At 42.4% G+C, this 16,834-nt stretch overlaps 1 protein-coding gene across 3 annotated transcripts in view; it reads left to right on the forward strand.

Annotated features, from left to right (window-relative positions):
* The window catches only part of FILIP1 (filamin A interacting protein 1), a 130,821-nt gene that overhangs the window by 41,813 nt on the left and 72,174 nt on the right, over positions 1–16,834 (forward strand). For all 3 annotated transcript variants that reach the window (XM_089530900.1, XM_089530899.1, XM_089530901.1), the window contains exon 2: positions 8,638–8,916. In XM_089530900.1, coding sequence (XP_089387026.1) covers positions 8,644–8,916 — 273 coding nt within the window. In that variant the 5' untranslated portion in view covers positions 8,638–8,643. The remainder of the gene's footprint in view (positions 1–8,637; positions 8,917–16,834) is intronic.

Raw genomic sequence — 16,834 nt, forward strand, 5'->3', positions numbered from 1 at the left:
ATCATTCAATGTGCTGAGATTAATTACATTTTTCTATGCTAAACAACAAGAGTGAAACAATCTGTATTTATCTGTGAAGCTTATCACTTTGGCTGATAAGCTGGCTTACCTCTTCTGGCTTCAGTTCTGGATCTGGGATGCCCCCGGATGTTATCATAGCTAAATTGCCACCAATCTATGCGGGATGCCTCCACCTAGATGCATGCCGGGTCGAAGCTTCGCTCAGCCCACACTTTTTCAAAGTTGGAGAGCATCTGACTTAAAAAATGGGCTGGCTGAGCGAGGCTTTGACCTGGGATGTGTCCGGGCAGCAGCATCCCGCATAGCTATGATAACATCCAGGGGCATTCTGGATCCAGAATTGAAGCCAGAAGAGGTAAGCTGGCTTATTGGCCAAAGCAATAAACCCGTGTCTCACACACCTATGTACATGCACACAGACACACAAACAATTATTTATAGCCTATTTATTTTTGTAAAATCAACACATTTCAGCATTATCCCTAAAAAACTCAATATTCTAGTTATAAGCAACATTCCAGTTATTATAGACAACTTTATTTTCATGTTTTTGGCCACACATTTTAAATATAGGAGCATAAAAACTGATCATTGGATGAAAGATGATCAAGTTGCTCTTTTAATAGGAAAAAAAATATGTATGTATACTGCCCAACATCTCTTTGCATTTAGCTGCATGTGCAGCACTGAGCATATACTGCATATAGGCCATGAGTTTGGAAGCCTCCAGTCCATATCTCACCCCTACTATGATCTTTCTAGAATTCATTAGGCAAGCAAGTCCCTGCCTTCATGCTGCACATCTCAAATCTACACAGTGGGGATAATATAGCTGTTTCAAATAGTACACTATACTGTTGTCAGCAGTGTGTGTTATACTCTCTGAACTCTCCAAAGTGCTATCAAAATGATAAGAAGTACATTATTGGAGATCTGGCTCTCGTTTAGACATCTCAGTAAAAGCTGTGTGCTATTAAGAACTTGGCTCCCAAAGTGCTATTCCCATTTCCTGCTTTCCATCTGTCAGTTATACCGAATGCTGATGCATTTGTGGTTTGCTTGTGAGTACTATTAAAACATTTTATCCATATGGTTTTGTAACAGCTTCATCCTCTTTGAAGCAGGCTCTACGAATGCTTTTCAACCATTATGATTATAATTAGTTTTGATAACATATAATATATATATTTTAAAATAAAGATATGCTAGGAAATTAACAAAAGAAATCGCCCTTTTTGTTCCATAAAAAGAGATCCTAACATATGTATAGGATGTGTTGCTGTTCATAACGAATATTGTTTCCTGTTGCATCTTGACAGAAACATGGCATTTATTTTTAAGAGTTACAGTCATATTAGTCCAATTTTGTTAGTTCAGTTTTCGTCTCCATCAGTTTTGTCCTGTTCCTTTCTGAAGGCTTGTTCTCTCCTTCAATGTGCTGAACTTCTGAAGCCAGAATATGTGACAAACTACCTTGTCCTCTATTGGGGTCACATGAAGGGATTAGGGGCCCTGCAGCAATTTCAGAAATGGTGTGTGTATGTGTGTGTGTAAGCACTACTGTAGGACTTGTGGGGTGGAAATAAAGAAAATAAATGACCAAAAATGAAATAGAATAAAGATATAAGGCACAGTAGACAGACCACAAATAAAGGAGTAAGTAGGAGAGGAAAACCAGCATAGTGTAGTGCTTTGAGTGTTGGATTAGGATTCCAGGAGACTAGGGTTCAAATCCCCATTTAGCCATGGAAACCCACAGGGTACTTTGAACAAGCCAAACTTCTCAGCCTCAGAGGAATGCAACTCTCTCTGAACAAATGTTACTAGGAAAACCTCTTAAGGTTGCTAGAAGTCAAAAATGACTTGAAGTCACACAACAACAACAAAGTAGGAGAGGAACATAAGCCTTATCGTATGACAAAAGAACATTGAGATAGAGTGGCAGAGAAGCAGCTTTCTCCTTACCTCTCCTCCTACCATTGAAGCATTTCCATTCTCTTCCTAAGGAAAATGGTCATAAAAGTGTGCCTTTTTTTGCACTGGAAAAATCTGTTTGGCAAAAGGGACACTTATATGACCACCTCCCTCACGAAAGAGAACGGACGTGCTATGAAGAAAGTCGCTCTGTGTTGGTTTTCTTTTGTCATTTGATAAGGTTGCATGTCTCCCACTGCAACATCCAGTTGAGTGAGAAAAGAAGCTGAGACAAGCCCACACTCTCCAACTGTCCTGATTTGGAAGGGACAGCCCCATTTAATCCTCTGTTGTCCTCCTTTCTCAGCAGCTTTTAAAACATCACTTTTCCTCTCCTTTGCACACTTTCTCCCTTTGCTCTTAGTTTGCTTCAGTTGGTGCAAACTGAGTTCAAAATGCAAAAGTAGTTTGCACTCAACTAACTCAGGGAGAGGAGAGGAGAGGTGAAGAACCTTACTGCACCCATCCCCCCCCCCCCCATTATGGGCATGGGAAGGAGCTGCTCGGGGCCACACAATTCTGAGAAAAAATGCATTTTACTGCACCTCAAAGTGTCCTCAAAATGGCGCCATTCTGTTGCCCAGCGCCAAGCTGTTCCCATTCAGGACTGAGGAGCATCCTTTGCTTTGGTCCGATTTTTTAAACTTAAAATTTAAAATCTAGTTTAAATCCTGTTTCTGAATGGGATTTCACTAGAGTGATAAGGTCCCTAGATATGTAGATGATAGATAGAAAATGGATGGTAAATCAACTGTGTTGTAGTTTTAATATTGCTTTCAATTTTGTTTTGCTGTTCCTGTTTTATTTTCTTTGGCGCATTACAGACCGCCCAAAACGGGCGGTCTTGCGCTGCTGCCGGTTGCTGCGTCCGGGAACTGCAGCAGCCAAACCGCGCGGTTCCCAGGCGCAGCAAGAAAGAAGCGCCAAAATGGCACTTCTTCTTGCGCCCCGGAAGAGGCGCCGCAAGGCACGAGGCACGCACTCGCGGCGCCACTTCCGGCACATCAAAATGGCGGCGGTGCCATTTTGACATACTCATTACACGTGAGGGGCAAAGCGCATCAGGAAGTGCCGCCCCTCGCACGTAACGATGGCGCTCATAGGGTCTGTCTGGAATGCGCCTTTGCCAGTATTTTGTTTCTGTTATGTAAGCCAGTGCTACGCAGTGCTACAACAGTGGTCCATTGTAGTGTTGTAACATGAAATAAAGAGCTTGGCTCCTGTGCCTTTAATGGTTGGGTGGAAATAATGGACACACTTGTGTAGAAGAGGGAATTTCAGCAGGTATTACTTACATGACAAACAACACCTGCTGAATTTCCCTCTTCTACACAGCCACTGAATAACTGGTTCTCAATCTTTGAACTTCCAGACAATTTGGACTTCAGCTGCCAGGAGATCCGGCCAGTATGGCCAATGCTCAAGAATTCTGGGAACTGAAGTTCAAAACATCTGGAGGACCAAAGGTTGAGAACCACTGCATTAAAGGCACGAGAGCTCTGTCACAAATTTCACCTGGTTGTTCTAGTTATGAGCCAGTCTGGTGTAGTGGTTTGAATACAGGACTAGGACTCTAGAGAATATGGCGTGCTGTCTTCCTCCCTTTCTGCTGCCTTCATGTTTTCCTAGCATGTTTATTGTCTTTTCCAAAGATTCATGTCTTCTCATGATGCAGCCAAAGTACAACAACCTCAATTTAATCATCTTGGATTCTAGGGAAATTTCAAGCTTTGTCTATTTAAGGCAGATTTGTCTGTCCACAGTATTCTCAGCACTTCTCTCCAGCACCACATCTCAAATTATTTGAATTTTTTTTCACTTTCTTCACTGTCCAGCTCTCACATCCATACATGGTGATGGTGAATTCAGTAGATTGGATGATTCTAACTTTAGTGCTCTGTTGTATATCTTTACTCTTTAGGATCTTGTCTAATTCTTTCATCACTGCCCTTCCCAATCCTAGACTTCTGATTTCTTGACTGCAGTCTCCATTCTGATCAATGTTTGATCCAAGGTTTAGGGAATCTTTAATTACTTCAGTTTCCTCATTGTTCTAGGTTGGATTTATATAGATCCTCCATTGGCCATTATTTTTGTTTTCTTTATGTTCAGCAACAAGCCTTTACACCTTCTTGTATGACCTTTGTTAGTAATTTTTCCAAGTCTTTGATTTTCCACTAGTAGAATGGTGCCATCCACATATATTAGAATGTTGATGTTTCTTCCTCCTATCTTTATTCCGCCTTCTTTTGAGTCTAAACCTGCTCTTCATATGATATTTCCAGTGTACGTGTTGAACAAGTAGGGTAATAATAATGTAGCCTTGTCTGACCCCTTTGCCAGTTCTGCTTCTCCATTCTGTTTCTCCATAAGTACCAATCAAATCAGATATCCAAAATGCTGTATCTATTGGATGGGTAAGGTTCAACATTCTGGGTAGTTCTTTTAAAGTTTATACTAAAATCTCGAAGAGATTTACCATCTCACTGACATGAAAGCCACCCACCACCACTGGGAATATAATGTTCCTCTGTGGGGCATGGTGGATCCCTACAGAAATCAGCAATTATTATTATTATTTTAATTAGGCAGATCTTTTCTGTACAAGGCATGGCAAAGATATAGTATTTTGTTGGGAAGCACAGGGCATTGAGCTAGAAACAAGTGCTAACAGCTGTGTATATTATTAACATGTTGTGTTAATAGATGACATCAGCACGTTCTTGCCATATTGAAAGAACAAAATGCATTGTTGTGAGCAGAGCAACCATTAAAAACTGTTCAAGTAAAACGAGAACAGATAACAAATGCACAATGCACTTATATCTGCACTTGAGGCATGGCAAAGCTTTCAGAACATTAAGGATTAACTATTTCAGAAACTCAGTATGTCCCTGGTGAATTTACCTGGATTATTTTATCTAATGCATCCAGAGGTCAGCTCAAACCATGGACAACCAACTTCCCTCACATGAACTGTTGTATTTGGCACCTTTTTCCATATTACTAAAAATGGGGAAGAGGAAAATCAATTATTATTCATACCACTGCACCTTAAGTCAACTTTTAGAAATCAGATACTAGCCAAAGCCAGCTACTTCGACTGACATACATCTGCCTGTCAGGTTCCTATTTATATGTAATCTTAAAAACCCTGTTTCCTTATCTGCTTTTACAAGTATTTCTGATGGCACAACATTATCTGATTTGGCCTGCTCCTGGAAGAGCTTTAGTGGATATATCTTACACTAGATGAAAGAAAAGTTTTGTCCTCCTCTGACATCTTCCTCATCAGCAAATTCCATGGAAAGATTTTTCTCTGATCTCTGGTAAAACAAATATAGAAATCATGTAATTAAAAGTGCATGTGTTGCTAATTATTGTAAATTGAAGAATATTTGCCCAGAACAACAAAAGTTTAAGTAAATAACTGGAACATGAATTAAAAAGAAAATTCACTGCCTTGAAGAGTTATGAAAAAGTTTCTTTGTGTTAATTAATAAAACATGTGTATGGGTTTCTTAAACATAAATCTGCCTTATGTGTAAATCCGGCGTGTAGCATTTCCATTCAGTTTTACACAGAAATGCAACTTTTGTGGTTTTCAGTGGTTGTCAAAACAGTATGTGGTTTTCAGTGGATGTCAAAACAGTATGTTAAAAGGTGTGTATTAGAATTCGGTGGTTGAAGGGTGGGAATATTATGCCATATTTTGCCATTTCACTTCTTGTTCTCCAAAGGGATTGACATGGTTAGCTTCAGCCATATGAATTTCTCTTGCTCTGATGCTCTCATGTATAGACTGCTTCCCTTCTTTAGTCTCCACACTAACACAGAGGTCCTACAGGAAAATGTATTAAATTTAAGCTAAAACTATTGTCTCTGACAACAGATCAAGTACTACTGGGTCTTTTTGACTAAACATGCCTTGAACTGTACTGTTGATATAGTTAGATTTGTGTCTGTACATGCTAACACCTAGCTCAGGGTGAGGCTCCTGCACCCAGCTCAGTATTGCTTGATGATAGTTCACATGATCTTCGATCATTGGTAGTTTGCCTTGATGATATCTGAGGTCCATGAATGCCTAGAGAGATAGAGGTGTCCATCATCCACTAGATAGATGTACATCCTCCGTCTATCCACACAAGTGCATCCCCAGTTTGGGACATTCAGTTTCTTTCACTCATTACTTTGTAGTATTTTTTTATTTTGAGATCTTTCTTATATCAATGTAAATATATTTGAATTATTTGTTGTTGGCTTAAGCTGTTGGCGATCAGACAGAAATGTGTTTTGTCTGGAATTAACACGTTTCTTTATTTAATGCTAATAAATAAAACCTGGATTGTCTGCATGGACTGAAGAGACTATTAAACTAAGGGTATAACAGCAAGCAATGTTTATGGTCACGCAACCTGCATTCTTGTAATATTTCCTCTTTCTGCATCAAGTCTATCCATGCTTCCATTTTAGGAGAATTCTGAACAGATTTCTTGGGGGTGTAGGGGGAATGAAAAAGAAAAAATTAAAGCAGCACTAGTTGTGTGTTTTTGTGTGCCAGATTAGCCAATTCCTTTTCAATAATAATAATAATAATAATAATAGTAATAATAATAATAATATGATTTATTTATATTTCCCTTTTCTCCCTGTGGATCAAGGTGGGATTACAGCATATAAAAATTACAAAAACACAATAAAAAGTTGCATTAACCCCTAAACCCTCCCACCATTAAAATTAATAAAAATTCAACAATTAAAATAGTTGCATCAGTAACTTGATCTACAATAATCAAAATGGAATGGACTGTTAAGGTGGATTCCTCATCCTACCTGATTTTCTTTTCTGTACAAATATCTCCAATAGCTGACTTGTTGTATTAATCTCCCTTTTATAGTTTGTTGCATGATTATTGCCATCCACCCAAATTTAGGACACCTTTTCTAGATAGTGGGAAATACTTGCACCACATAGTGAGCCAGGGGATCTGAACGAATGAGTAGCCGACTGGTGCTTAGTTGTTACTTTTTTGAAGTTGTGTGCCTTCAAGTCATTTCTGACTTACGATGATCATAAGGTAAACCTATCTTGGGGTGTTTTGGGCAGAATTTGTTCAGAGGAAATTTGCCATTGCTATCCTCTGAGGTTGAGAGAGTATGGATATTATCACATTGCCAGTTCCTGCTAGGACACAGGTTGTAACCATAACAGACAGATCAGACAGCCCTGTGGCCGCTAGTAGGCAGCCCGTATCCAAACCAGGCTTTTCTTGCAGCCTTTTAAGGATGGCATTTTCTACTGGCTTACTGCTGGCCGCAGGGTTGTCTGATAAGATCCATCTGTTACAGTTACAACCTGTGTCTATCCCGGCAGGAATTGGCAGTGTGATAATCTCCTATGACGTGCCCAAGGTCACCCAATGGATTTCCATGGCCAAGGAGGGGATTCGAACCCTGGTGTCCCAGTGTCCTAGTCCAGCATTCAAACCACTATATCACACTGGCTCTCTTAGTGGCTACTGCAAAGCTTAACAAGCTACAGTGCTGCATTTCATGATTGGTTTATTGTGCTGTCTGACAGGTCAGCTTCCTTGCTCTGGTTTGTTTCCTCTCAACAAACCAGAGAAAGGACTCTTGGTTTCTCAGTCCCCAAGCCATTTTGTGCCACAGTCATTAAGTCAGTTGGGTTCTTATGAGGTGTTTATGTTCTTTGGTTTGGGATGGCGAGAAAAATCTAAGAAAATCTGAATCACATTCATACCCAAATACAGTTTAATTATAATGATGGTAAAAGTGTTGAAACAATGAAATTGAAAAGGCCAAAAACAAAAGGTGCTATAAATAATTTTTATCTATATCTGCTTAAAAGGTAACAAAGCAATGTATATAAAAAAAGTATTCAAAACCAATATATAGGAAAGATAGAAAGATAGAAAAACTAACTCATTCTATTGGTCCCCAAGTAATCCCGTAGTCCTGTCTCCGGTCTCTAATGTGTTTTAATACTGTTTTTAATAATTGTATGGTATCTTAATTATTTTAATTATTATTATGTTGATATTGTTTGTTGAGGGGGAGAAAGGGGGGATGTATAGGTTTATTTTGTATTGTATTGTATCTCTTACCATTGTTATAAGTAACCTAGATCCTAGATCTAGATCCAGGTAGGGGACATTTTTTTTCTTATTTATTATTATAAAATGAACCATAGTAATAATGGCAAACAGAATACGTAACACAAAATAGCAAATACATCAAATAATATAAACTACATGGATGCAAGTAACAGAAGATAAAATGCAACAGAGAAAAGGCTAATTTTAGAGCAATGATGAGGGCAATACACACAGCTGAAGATCATCTCTATCTCAGTAGCTCACTATTAACCCTATAATGGTCATTAACCTTATAATGACTCAAGTTATAGATCTTGTTCCTATTCCAACAAAAAGTATTTATTACTTTTTTGTATTTTTAAATTATGTCTCATTTTTTTAGCTGTCTTGAGGCTTCTGTGTAGATGGGAAGGCTAGGAGTAAAAAAGTATTTTTTAAAATGCCATATGTTTTAAAATGTAAACAAGAAACCTAATCATCACAACATTCAAATATAAATATATTTATGTTTTCTTTTATCCAGGTCAGGATGAGGTCCCGAAATCAAGGTGGAGAAAGCTCATCCAGTGGGCATTTCTCTAAGTCAAAGCCCATTATCAATATTGCAGAAAATCAAAATATTCAGGAAGATACCAAGAAAAAGAACAAATATAGTCGCAAAGATGATGAGGTTCCAGGCTCAGGAACAGTCAAGAAGCACAGCAAGACATCAGGCCCCAGTGAGCGGAAAAGCAAGAAATCAATAGAGCTTTCCAAAGAGGATCTGATTCGGCTTCTCAGTATAATGGAAGGAGAATTACAGGTATTTCAGACATTTGTTCATTCTTCTTCTATCATTTATTCATTTGTTTAATGCTTATACAGTCGGTCCTCCTTATACGCGGATTTGCCATGTGCGGATTTGAGCATACGCGCATGGCAAATCCGGAAGTTGTCCCCTCTCCTCCCCCCAACTCTTTCCTTCCCTCCCTTCCTTCCTCCCTCCTTACTTACCTTTTCGTCGCCGGTGCCGCGTCTCTGCTGCTGCCGCCACTGCCTCAGCCGGAGCGGGGTGAAGGCCGGGTGGGGGTTTTGGAGGCCAAGAAGCCTCCAGCCTGCCACCCGGCCCTTCTGTGGTGGCGGCGGCGGCAGCAGCAGAGCACCAGCGCCAGAGGCCTCTTCGGCCCCCACTCCGCCGCCGCCGCCGCCAGCACCTCTGTGCAAGGGCCGAGTGGTGGGCTGGAGGCCTCTTGGTCTCCAGTCTGCCACTCGGCCCCTGCATCGAGATGCAGGCGCCGGCGGCGGAGAGGGGGCCGAAGAGGCCTCTGGCGCTCGGCCTCCTCCTCCTCCTCTCCACGGCGCCGCCACCGCTGCCAGGAGAAAGGCCGGGTGCTGTTCCTGGAGGACTCCAGGAGCAGCACCCGGCCTCTTCCCCGGCAGCAATGGCGGCGGAGAGGGGGCCTCTGGCGCTGGACCTCCAGCGCCAGAGGCCTCCCCTCCGCGGCTACAGCCAGGGGAAAGGCCTGGTGCTGCTCCTGGAGTCCTCCAGGAACAGCACCCGGCCTTTCTCCTGGCAGCGGTGGCGACGCCGTGGAGAGGAGGAGGAGGAGGCCGAGCGCCAGAGGCCTCTTTGGCCCCCTCTCCGCCGCCGGCGCCTGCACCTCGATGCAGGGGCCGAGTGGCGGACTGGAGACCAAGAGGCCTCCAGCCCACCACCCGGCCCTTGCACAGAGGTGCTGGCAGCAGCGGCGGCGGAGTGGGGGCTGAAGAGGCCTCTGGCGCTGGTGCTCCGCTGCTGCCGCCGCCGCCGCCGCAGAAGGGCCGGGTGGCAGGCTGGAGGCTTCTTGGCCTCCAAAACCCCCACCCGGCCTTCCCCCCCAGCTCCGGCTGAGGCGGCGGCGGCAGCAGCAGAGACGCGGCACCGGCGACGAAAAGGTAAGTAAGGAGGGAGGGAGGGAGGGAGGGAGGGAGGGAGGGAGGGAGGGAAGGAAAGAGATGGGGGGGAGAGGGGAGGGAGGGAAGTTGTCCCCAATGGCGGCACGCGTGCACGCGCATCGCCATTGGGGACAATGGGACTTGAGCATATGCGGATTTTGGTATACGCGGGGGGGGGTCCAGAACGGATCCCCGCGTATACCAAGGACGCACTGTACAGTAAACTGACTTTTGTGACTTGGCATAAGATTGGAAATAACCGAGGGATGACACAACAGAATACAAAATCCACAAAAGAGTAATAGCTTTATTTGCAAACCAAAATGCAGAAAAAACATCATGCAAATTTTCAAAACTTACATGATGGTTAGCTTCTCTTTCACTGCTGTCTCTCATGGAGCAGCCATCTGTTGGTGATTCTACAGTTCTTCCCATTAATCTTGCAAGTTATCAATGTTAGTTTTGGGAACTATGGCGGGTTACAGACTGCCCGTTTGGGGTGGCCTGCACCCGCCCTTTCCCCGCTGTATCGGGGCCTCAGCTGCCAGACCGGCAGCCTCTGAGGCTCCGATCCGCTGCTTTCCAGGCCGCGGGGAAGCGGCAAAAGGCCGCTTTCCCGCGGCCTGGAAAGGGGTGTCCTTGGGGCTTGAAGCCCCAAGGACACCTGGCGATGGCGGGGAGGAGGAGAAAGGGGCCGCTTGGCCCCTTTCTCCTCTGCGTCGCTGGGCGCAGCCATGTAAAAGCTGCGCCCAGCGACGCAAACCCCAGAAGGAGCTCTGTTTCAGAGCTCCTTCTTACACTGCGGAAAGGGCGCTCTAGGCGCCCTCATGCGGCGCAAAGACATCACGTCCGCGCGCCTCATTTGGAGGTGGCGCGGTCGTGATGTTGTAATGCCGGCGGCCGTGTGGAACGGCCGCCGCCATTTTGTGCGTGCTCCATGCATGCTAGGGTTGGGAGCTTCCGGAAAGGACGCTCCTTTCTAACCCTAGTACACGCAGAGCACGTACTTTCAGGCCCGTCTGTAACGGGCCCAAAACTCTTACAATGTCCCCATCAATCATGGCCAGTGGCTGAAGATTCTGAGAGCAAAAATTTTTCATGGCCAGCATTTTTGTTCATGTTTGCCGTGCTTCATAGCATACCCTAATTCTCTTGTTTCTTTGAATAGTTTGACTGAACTAGATCTGTTATCATCTTGAAAAGTTAAGCCAAGATACATTGTTATGTGGAAGTACTATCTGAAGAGTGAAGGAAAAGGAAATCCATAGATTGTCATGAAATATAGCTCCTTTTCCATCCATCTTCAAGAAAATATCTTTGCAAGATCTTCATTCAGCGCATGAACAGTCTCTTTTACCATAGCCCTTTGTCTATATTAAACCTGTCTGCATGCAGATCTAAGCAGAGGAAGTTCATGTTGGTGCCTGTGTACTCAGCTGCATTTAGACCTCTGTGGGTTTAGCACAAGACTTTGCAAGGGATTCTGTAAACATGCCTGCTTTAATGTGTTCCTTATCCATTTTCTGGGACTAGAAAATTTTGCCTATCATGGTTTGTCAACACAGAAGCTTGGGACCTTATCGCACACACAAATGTAAACATTCTAGGGACTGGAGGAGGACTCTCGTGTGCGTGCGCGACCACCCAAAAACGGATTTTATCGCACACGCAGACGTCCTCCAAGAGGCCCCGTTCCGTCCCCCGGCGCGCACCCGTTTGAGTCCAGTCCTGACGAGCGCCATTTTTGCAGACGGAAGGTAATCCGTCAGGCAAAAATCATGCCCGTCAGGACTGGACGCGAATGGGTGCGCGCCGGGGGACGGAACGGGGCCTCTTGGAGGACGTCTGCGTGTGCGATAAAATCCGTTTTTGGGCGGTCACACGCGCACACGAGCGTCCTCCTCTAGTCCCTAGAATGTTTACATTTGTGTGTGCGATAAGGTCCTTGGTTAGCTGATTTAACTGGATGTGTTTACAGAACCCTTTGGAGACTTTTACCTTCAGTATATGGAGATCTACAAGGCAGCTGGACATATGAAGATATGTGGGTCTCAGACCTGTGTGTATGTTTAGCTCACATCAGCTTCCACACATTATTCTGTGCATGACTAGGGGAGGTGAGCATCTGCGTAGGGCTAATGTAGTTCCAGCTGGCATGGAAGAAAGGAGAAGCTGGTTTCTTCTCTGAGGTCAAGCCCAAGGATCTGACTGTATGTCTGTGATATTCAGGAAAGAAATGAGGCCCCAGTTAGTCAGTGGCATCTGTCCCACAGCAGCATACATGAGTCAGGAAAGGGGAAAAAAGGACTACCGTTTAAGACAATATTACACAAAAAAGGCTGGGAGCCTCTAGCTAGAAAATGCACATAGCCCTGTAGTAATTTCCTACCCTAGAAAAGGGGTAGTGAAACTCCCTTTGATGCTCTTGTGTAAGATGACATTTTAAAACAATTAATCCCCTGGAGTGTGTGGATCCATTAATGCTACACAATTATAGGGCTATTATTCCAGTTTAATTGCCATGGTTCTGTCTTATGGAATTCTGGGGTTTGTAATGAGGCACTAGAGCAGGGTCAGCACTAGTGAGCTGCGGGGGGTACAGACCACACCAAGTAACACCTTAAGGAGGTGTGACACCACTGCTCCCTTTTGGTAGAAATGGGCTGTGGTGATCATCTGCATCCCTCTAAAATGCTGAAGAGATGGTGTGAATGGGGCAATGCTCAGTGGGAGCAGAAAAGAAGGGGCCCAATTTTAAAAGATTAAAAATAAAAATTCAATTTTAATATTTTAAAAATTCTTTAAAAACTTATTTGAAAACATCATACCAAATTTTCACTTTAACCACATGAAACTATGTACATATAAATACATTTAGGCTGTGCGTGTGATACTGTAATTTAAAGGTATAATATTAATTTTGCTAGTTGTTTATGTCACTGTTCCAATTATATTCAGTGGTGTATGGGAATTATGACTTACAAGTAACATTAGTACAAAAAGCATTACTAAGGATTCTATATGGTGTGGTATGGAAGGAGGTCAATGGGTTATTGCACCAGGTGACGCCAACTCTAGGGATGCCACTGCACTAGAGACGCTCTTTAGCTGAGAATTATAAATGCTTCATCCTCCAACCAGAAAAGTTTTATATATGACTTCGCCAAAGCTTCATATTCCTCAACTATAATGAGCTTTTGAATTGTCATGTGATTTTCACTCCCCTTTTTAAATACAGTGAAGATGTGTATTTTGTGTGAGTGTGTGTATAAATTAATTTGGGAGTTAATTATACTGCTAATTGCTGCTGCTGCTATTGTGTGCCTTCACGTCATTTCCAATTTATGATGACTCTTAGGAAAACCTATCATGGTGTTTTCCTGGAAAGATTTGTTCAGCGTGCGTTTGCCATTACCATTCTCTGAGACTGAGAGAATGAGACTTGCCCAAAGACATCCAGTAGTTTTCATGGCTGAGTGAGGATTTGAACTCTGGTCTCCAAAGTCCTAATCCAACACTCAGACTACAGCACCATTCTGTCTCTCTTGCTGCTATGCAACAAATATTAATTTTCAATTAGGGGCAAAACAGACTGGCAATAAGCGCCAGGTTGTGGGCAGTATCTGAGGCTCTGACACTGCCACCACGCCAATGAGAAGCTGCATGACTGACCACACATGCATCGGCTTCATGGCATGTCGGCAGCGTAGTGTTTAGATGTGATGCGACGCCGAAATGCCAAAAAGCCATGGTGGCGGTGGCAGTGGCAGCAAGGGCACCCTATTTCCACCCCAGAAAGAAGTGGCATTTTGTCACTGCTTTTTGGGCCAGAAAAATGCCAGATAGGGGCTGTGGCATGTGGTTGCCGCTGCCCCAATCTGGCACTCAAAGGGGCGGTTTGACACTGCCTCTTTAGGACCCAGAACAATGGATGCAAGCTACAAGAAAAGAGATTCCACCTCAACATTAGGAAGAACTTCCTGACAGTAAGGGCTGTCCGACAGTGGAACAAACTCCCTCGGAGTGTAGTGGAGTCTCCTTCCTTGGAGGTCTTTAAGCAGAGGCTAGATGGCCATCTGTCGGGGATGATTTGATTTGGATTTCCTGCATGGCAGGGGGTTGGACTAGATGGCCCTTGCGGTCTCTTCCAACTCTGTGACTCTATGGCCTGTTACAGACAGCCAAAATAAAGCTGCTTCGAGTCACAGTGGAGCTATGGTGTTTCAATGATGCATGCGTCCTAAGAGTCCAGAAGTTGCACCAAAGCCACACTCCAGCCCTAAGGACTGGAGCGTGGCTTTGGTGTGGCTTCTGGACTCTTAGGACGCATGCATCATTGAAACACCATAGCTCCACTGTGACTCGAAGCAGCTTTATTTTGGCTGTCTGTAACAGGCCACTGATTCTATGACCATCTGTTTTGGCCCATAATTTCCCTTGAAAAATAAGGAGGAAATGGCGAAAATATTCTCTCTCCAAACCAGTCTTTTGGAAGTATTAAGCATTCCCTGTTACCCCCAAAGCAAGGTATTTTTTTAATTTTATTATCCTGCTCACCACTAGAAAATACCTGAATTTAAAAAAAGAAAAATCTGTAAAACTTTTACTTTTAGTAACTTTTAAAAATAAATAAAAACTCAACTGATCTGGGATTGCAAAATATATATATTTGGAGATTATTTTTAATTTTAGTTTGCAGCAGTTTACAAAAGGCAGTGAGATAGGAGTGGGGATCAAGCAGTTCATTGATTAAATTGTTTGAATTCATTTATCTTCATTGGATGTGCAATCCTAAAACTGCTTGTTCATTTAGACACACAACTATTATTTAAAAGTGCCTCAGTCCTTCATGTAAAGATGACGCCAGTTGTTTCATTCAATTATAAAAGGAGCATTGTTATGTCCTCATTGTCAGTAATGTGATAGTTATATGATAATGTTGCTACTTGCAATGTTACAGGTTGAGCCCCCCCCCCCTTATCTGGAATTCTGCAATCTGAAATATTCGAAAATCCAAAACTTTTTTCATATGCGGCTGAAATAGTGACACATTTGCTTTCTGATAGTTCAGTGTACACAAACCTGGTTTCATGTATAAAATTATTAAAAATATTGTGTATAAAATTACTTTCATGCTACGTGTATAAATGAATTTCATGTTTGACTTGGGTCTCCTCTCCAACATTATGTATATGCAAATATTCCAAAATTTAGGGGTGGGGGAAACCAAATCCAAAATACTTATAGTCCCAAGCATTTTGGATAAGGGATTTCCAAACTCCAGTGGCTCCCCATGCTATGAACCAAGCTTTCTGTCACAGAATCCCCACCAAAGAATTTAAGAAGAAAATCAACTTGTGCTTTACAAATTACAGCAAAGGTTTTGACTGACAGAACATGAGATAGTGTGGTATATATTATATATAGGAGTAACACAACAACTGATTGTCCTGATACATAACCTTTACTCTAGACAAGAGCCACTGTCAGGACACCATATGTAGAAACAGAAAGGTTTCCCATTGACAAGGGAGTCAGATAAGGCTATATTTTATCACCTCATTTCTTTAATTTATATACAGAACATATCATATGGAAAGCAGAATTAAATTCAGAGGAATCAGGCATGAAAACTAGGGGAAGGAACATCAACAATTTAAGATATGCAGATTATACCATATTACATTAACAATATAGCAAATACTAGTAATAACTAATAATGAAAGGTAAGGAAGAAAATGCAAAGGCAGAGTTATTATTAAATATTAATATAAAAATAATGATCACTGATCATTTATATAATTTTAAAATTGGTGATAAAGATATTGAAATACAGTCCGGTCTCCGTATCCATGGAGGAATACGTTCCCTGACTTACTGTGGATAATGAGAAATACAGATAATAACAAATGCTATATTTCTGCTGAAAGTTGACCACAGAGTTGCGCTGGAGGACCTCCAGAAGCCTAGAGAGATTTTTTTTAAAGATGCGTGTAAATGAACCTGCAGTTACCAATTCTGTGGATACAGGATTGGACTGTAGTTAAAAATTTGCTATACTTTGGCTCAACCATTAATCAAAATGGAGACTTCAGCCAAGAAATCAAAGACATTACAGTGTTTCATCTGAGGAAGTAGAGTTAAGTCTGTGAAAGCTTATACTACTAACTACTTTCTTTCTCTGGATCTCCAATGTGCGAAAAGATTCCTTTACATTGCAATCAAGAAAGCAGATAATGGAAAACTAGACAGTGAAAAAAGTGCTTATCATGGAAGAAGATAACAAGAGTTCACACACAAAAAGATGGAAACAGTTACTTAAATACTAGATAGGATGGGGGGAAAGGAAGGAGTTTTTAAAAAGCCACCAGATACACAGAGAAAGGGGGGCATTTTGCTGTTCTGTATTTGAAAATATTGTCAATAGAGAGAAGTGTGTCACAAGACTTCTGCTAATACTATAGTGATGCCACAAGAAATATCTTCTGTGATACTAATATAGTTGTCCGGTAAACTTTTCCAGGCTCTGTATAGAAATGCTTTACTGTTAAACAGAAATTCTTGCATTGCGCCTACATGCAGCATATGATCACTGAAGTCATCATCACATAAATCTTCCTCAGAAAGAAAGAGTCACTCAAAGCCCTCTGTTTTCTTAGTCTGCTGGGTTGCCCAATGTATTGCAATGGTCTGGTTGGTCTCATGAACAAATGTCTGTCTTCGGCTTCATCTGCACTGCAGAAATAATCCAGTTTGATACTACTTTAATTGCCATGATTCAGTGCTATGGGATTTTGGGAATTGTA

Source organism: Sceloporus occidentalis, unplaced genomic scaffold (assembly GCF_023333645.1).
Source record: "Sceloporus occidentalis isolate IW3139 unplaced genomic scaffold, rSceOcc1.0.p SCAF_6, whole genome shotgun sequence".
Classification (NCBI taxonomy): Eukaryota; Metazoa; Chordata; class Lepidosauria; order Squamata; family Phrynosomatidae; genus Sceloporus; species Sceloporus occidentalis.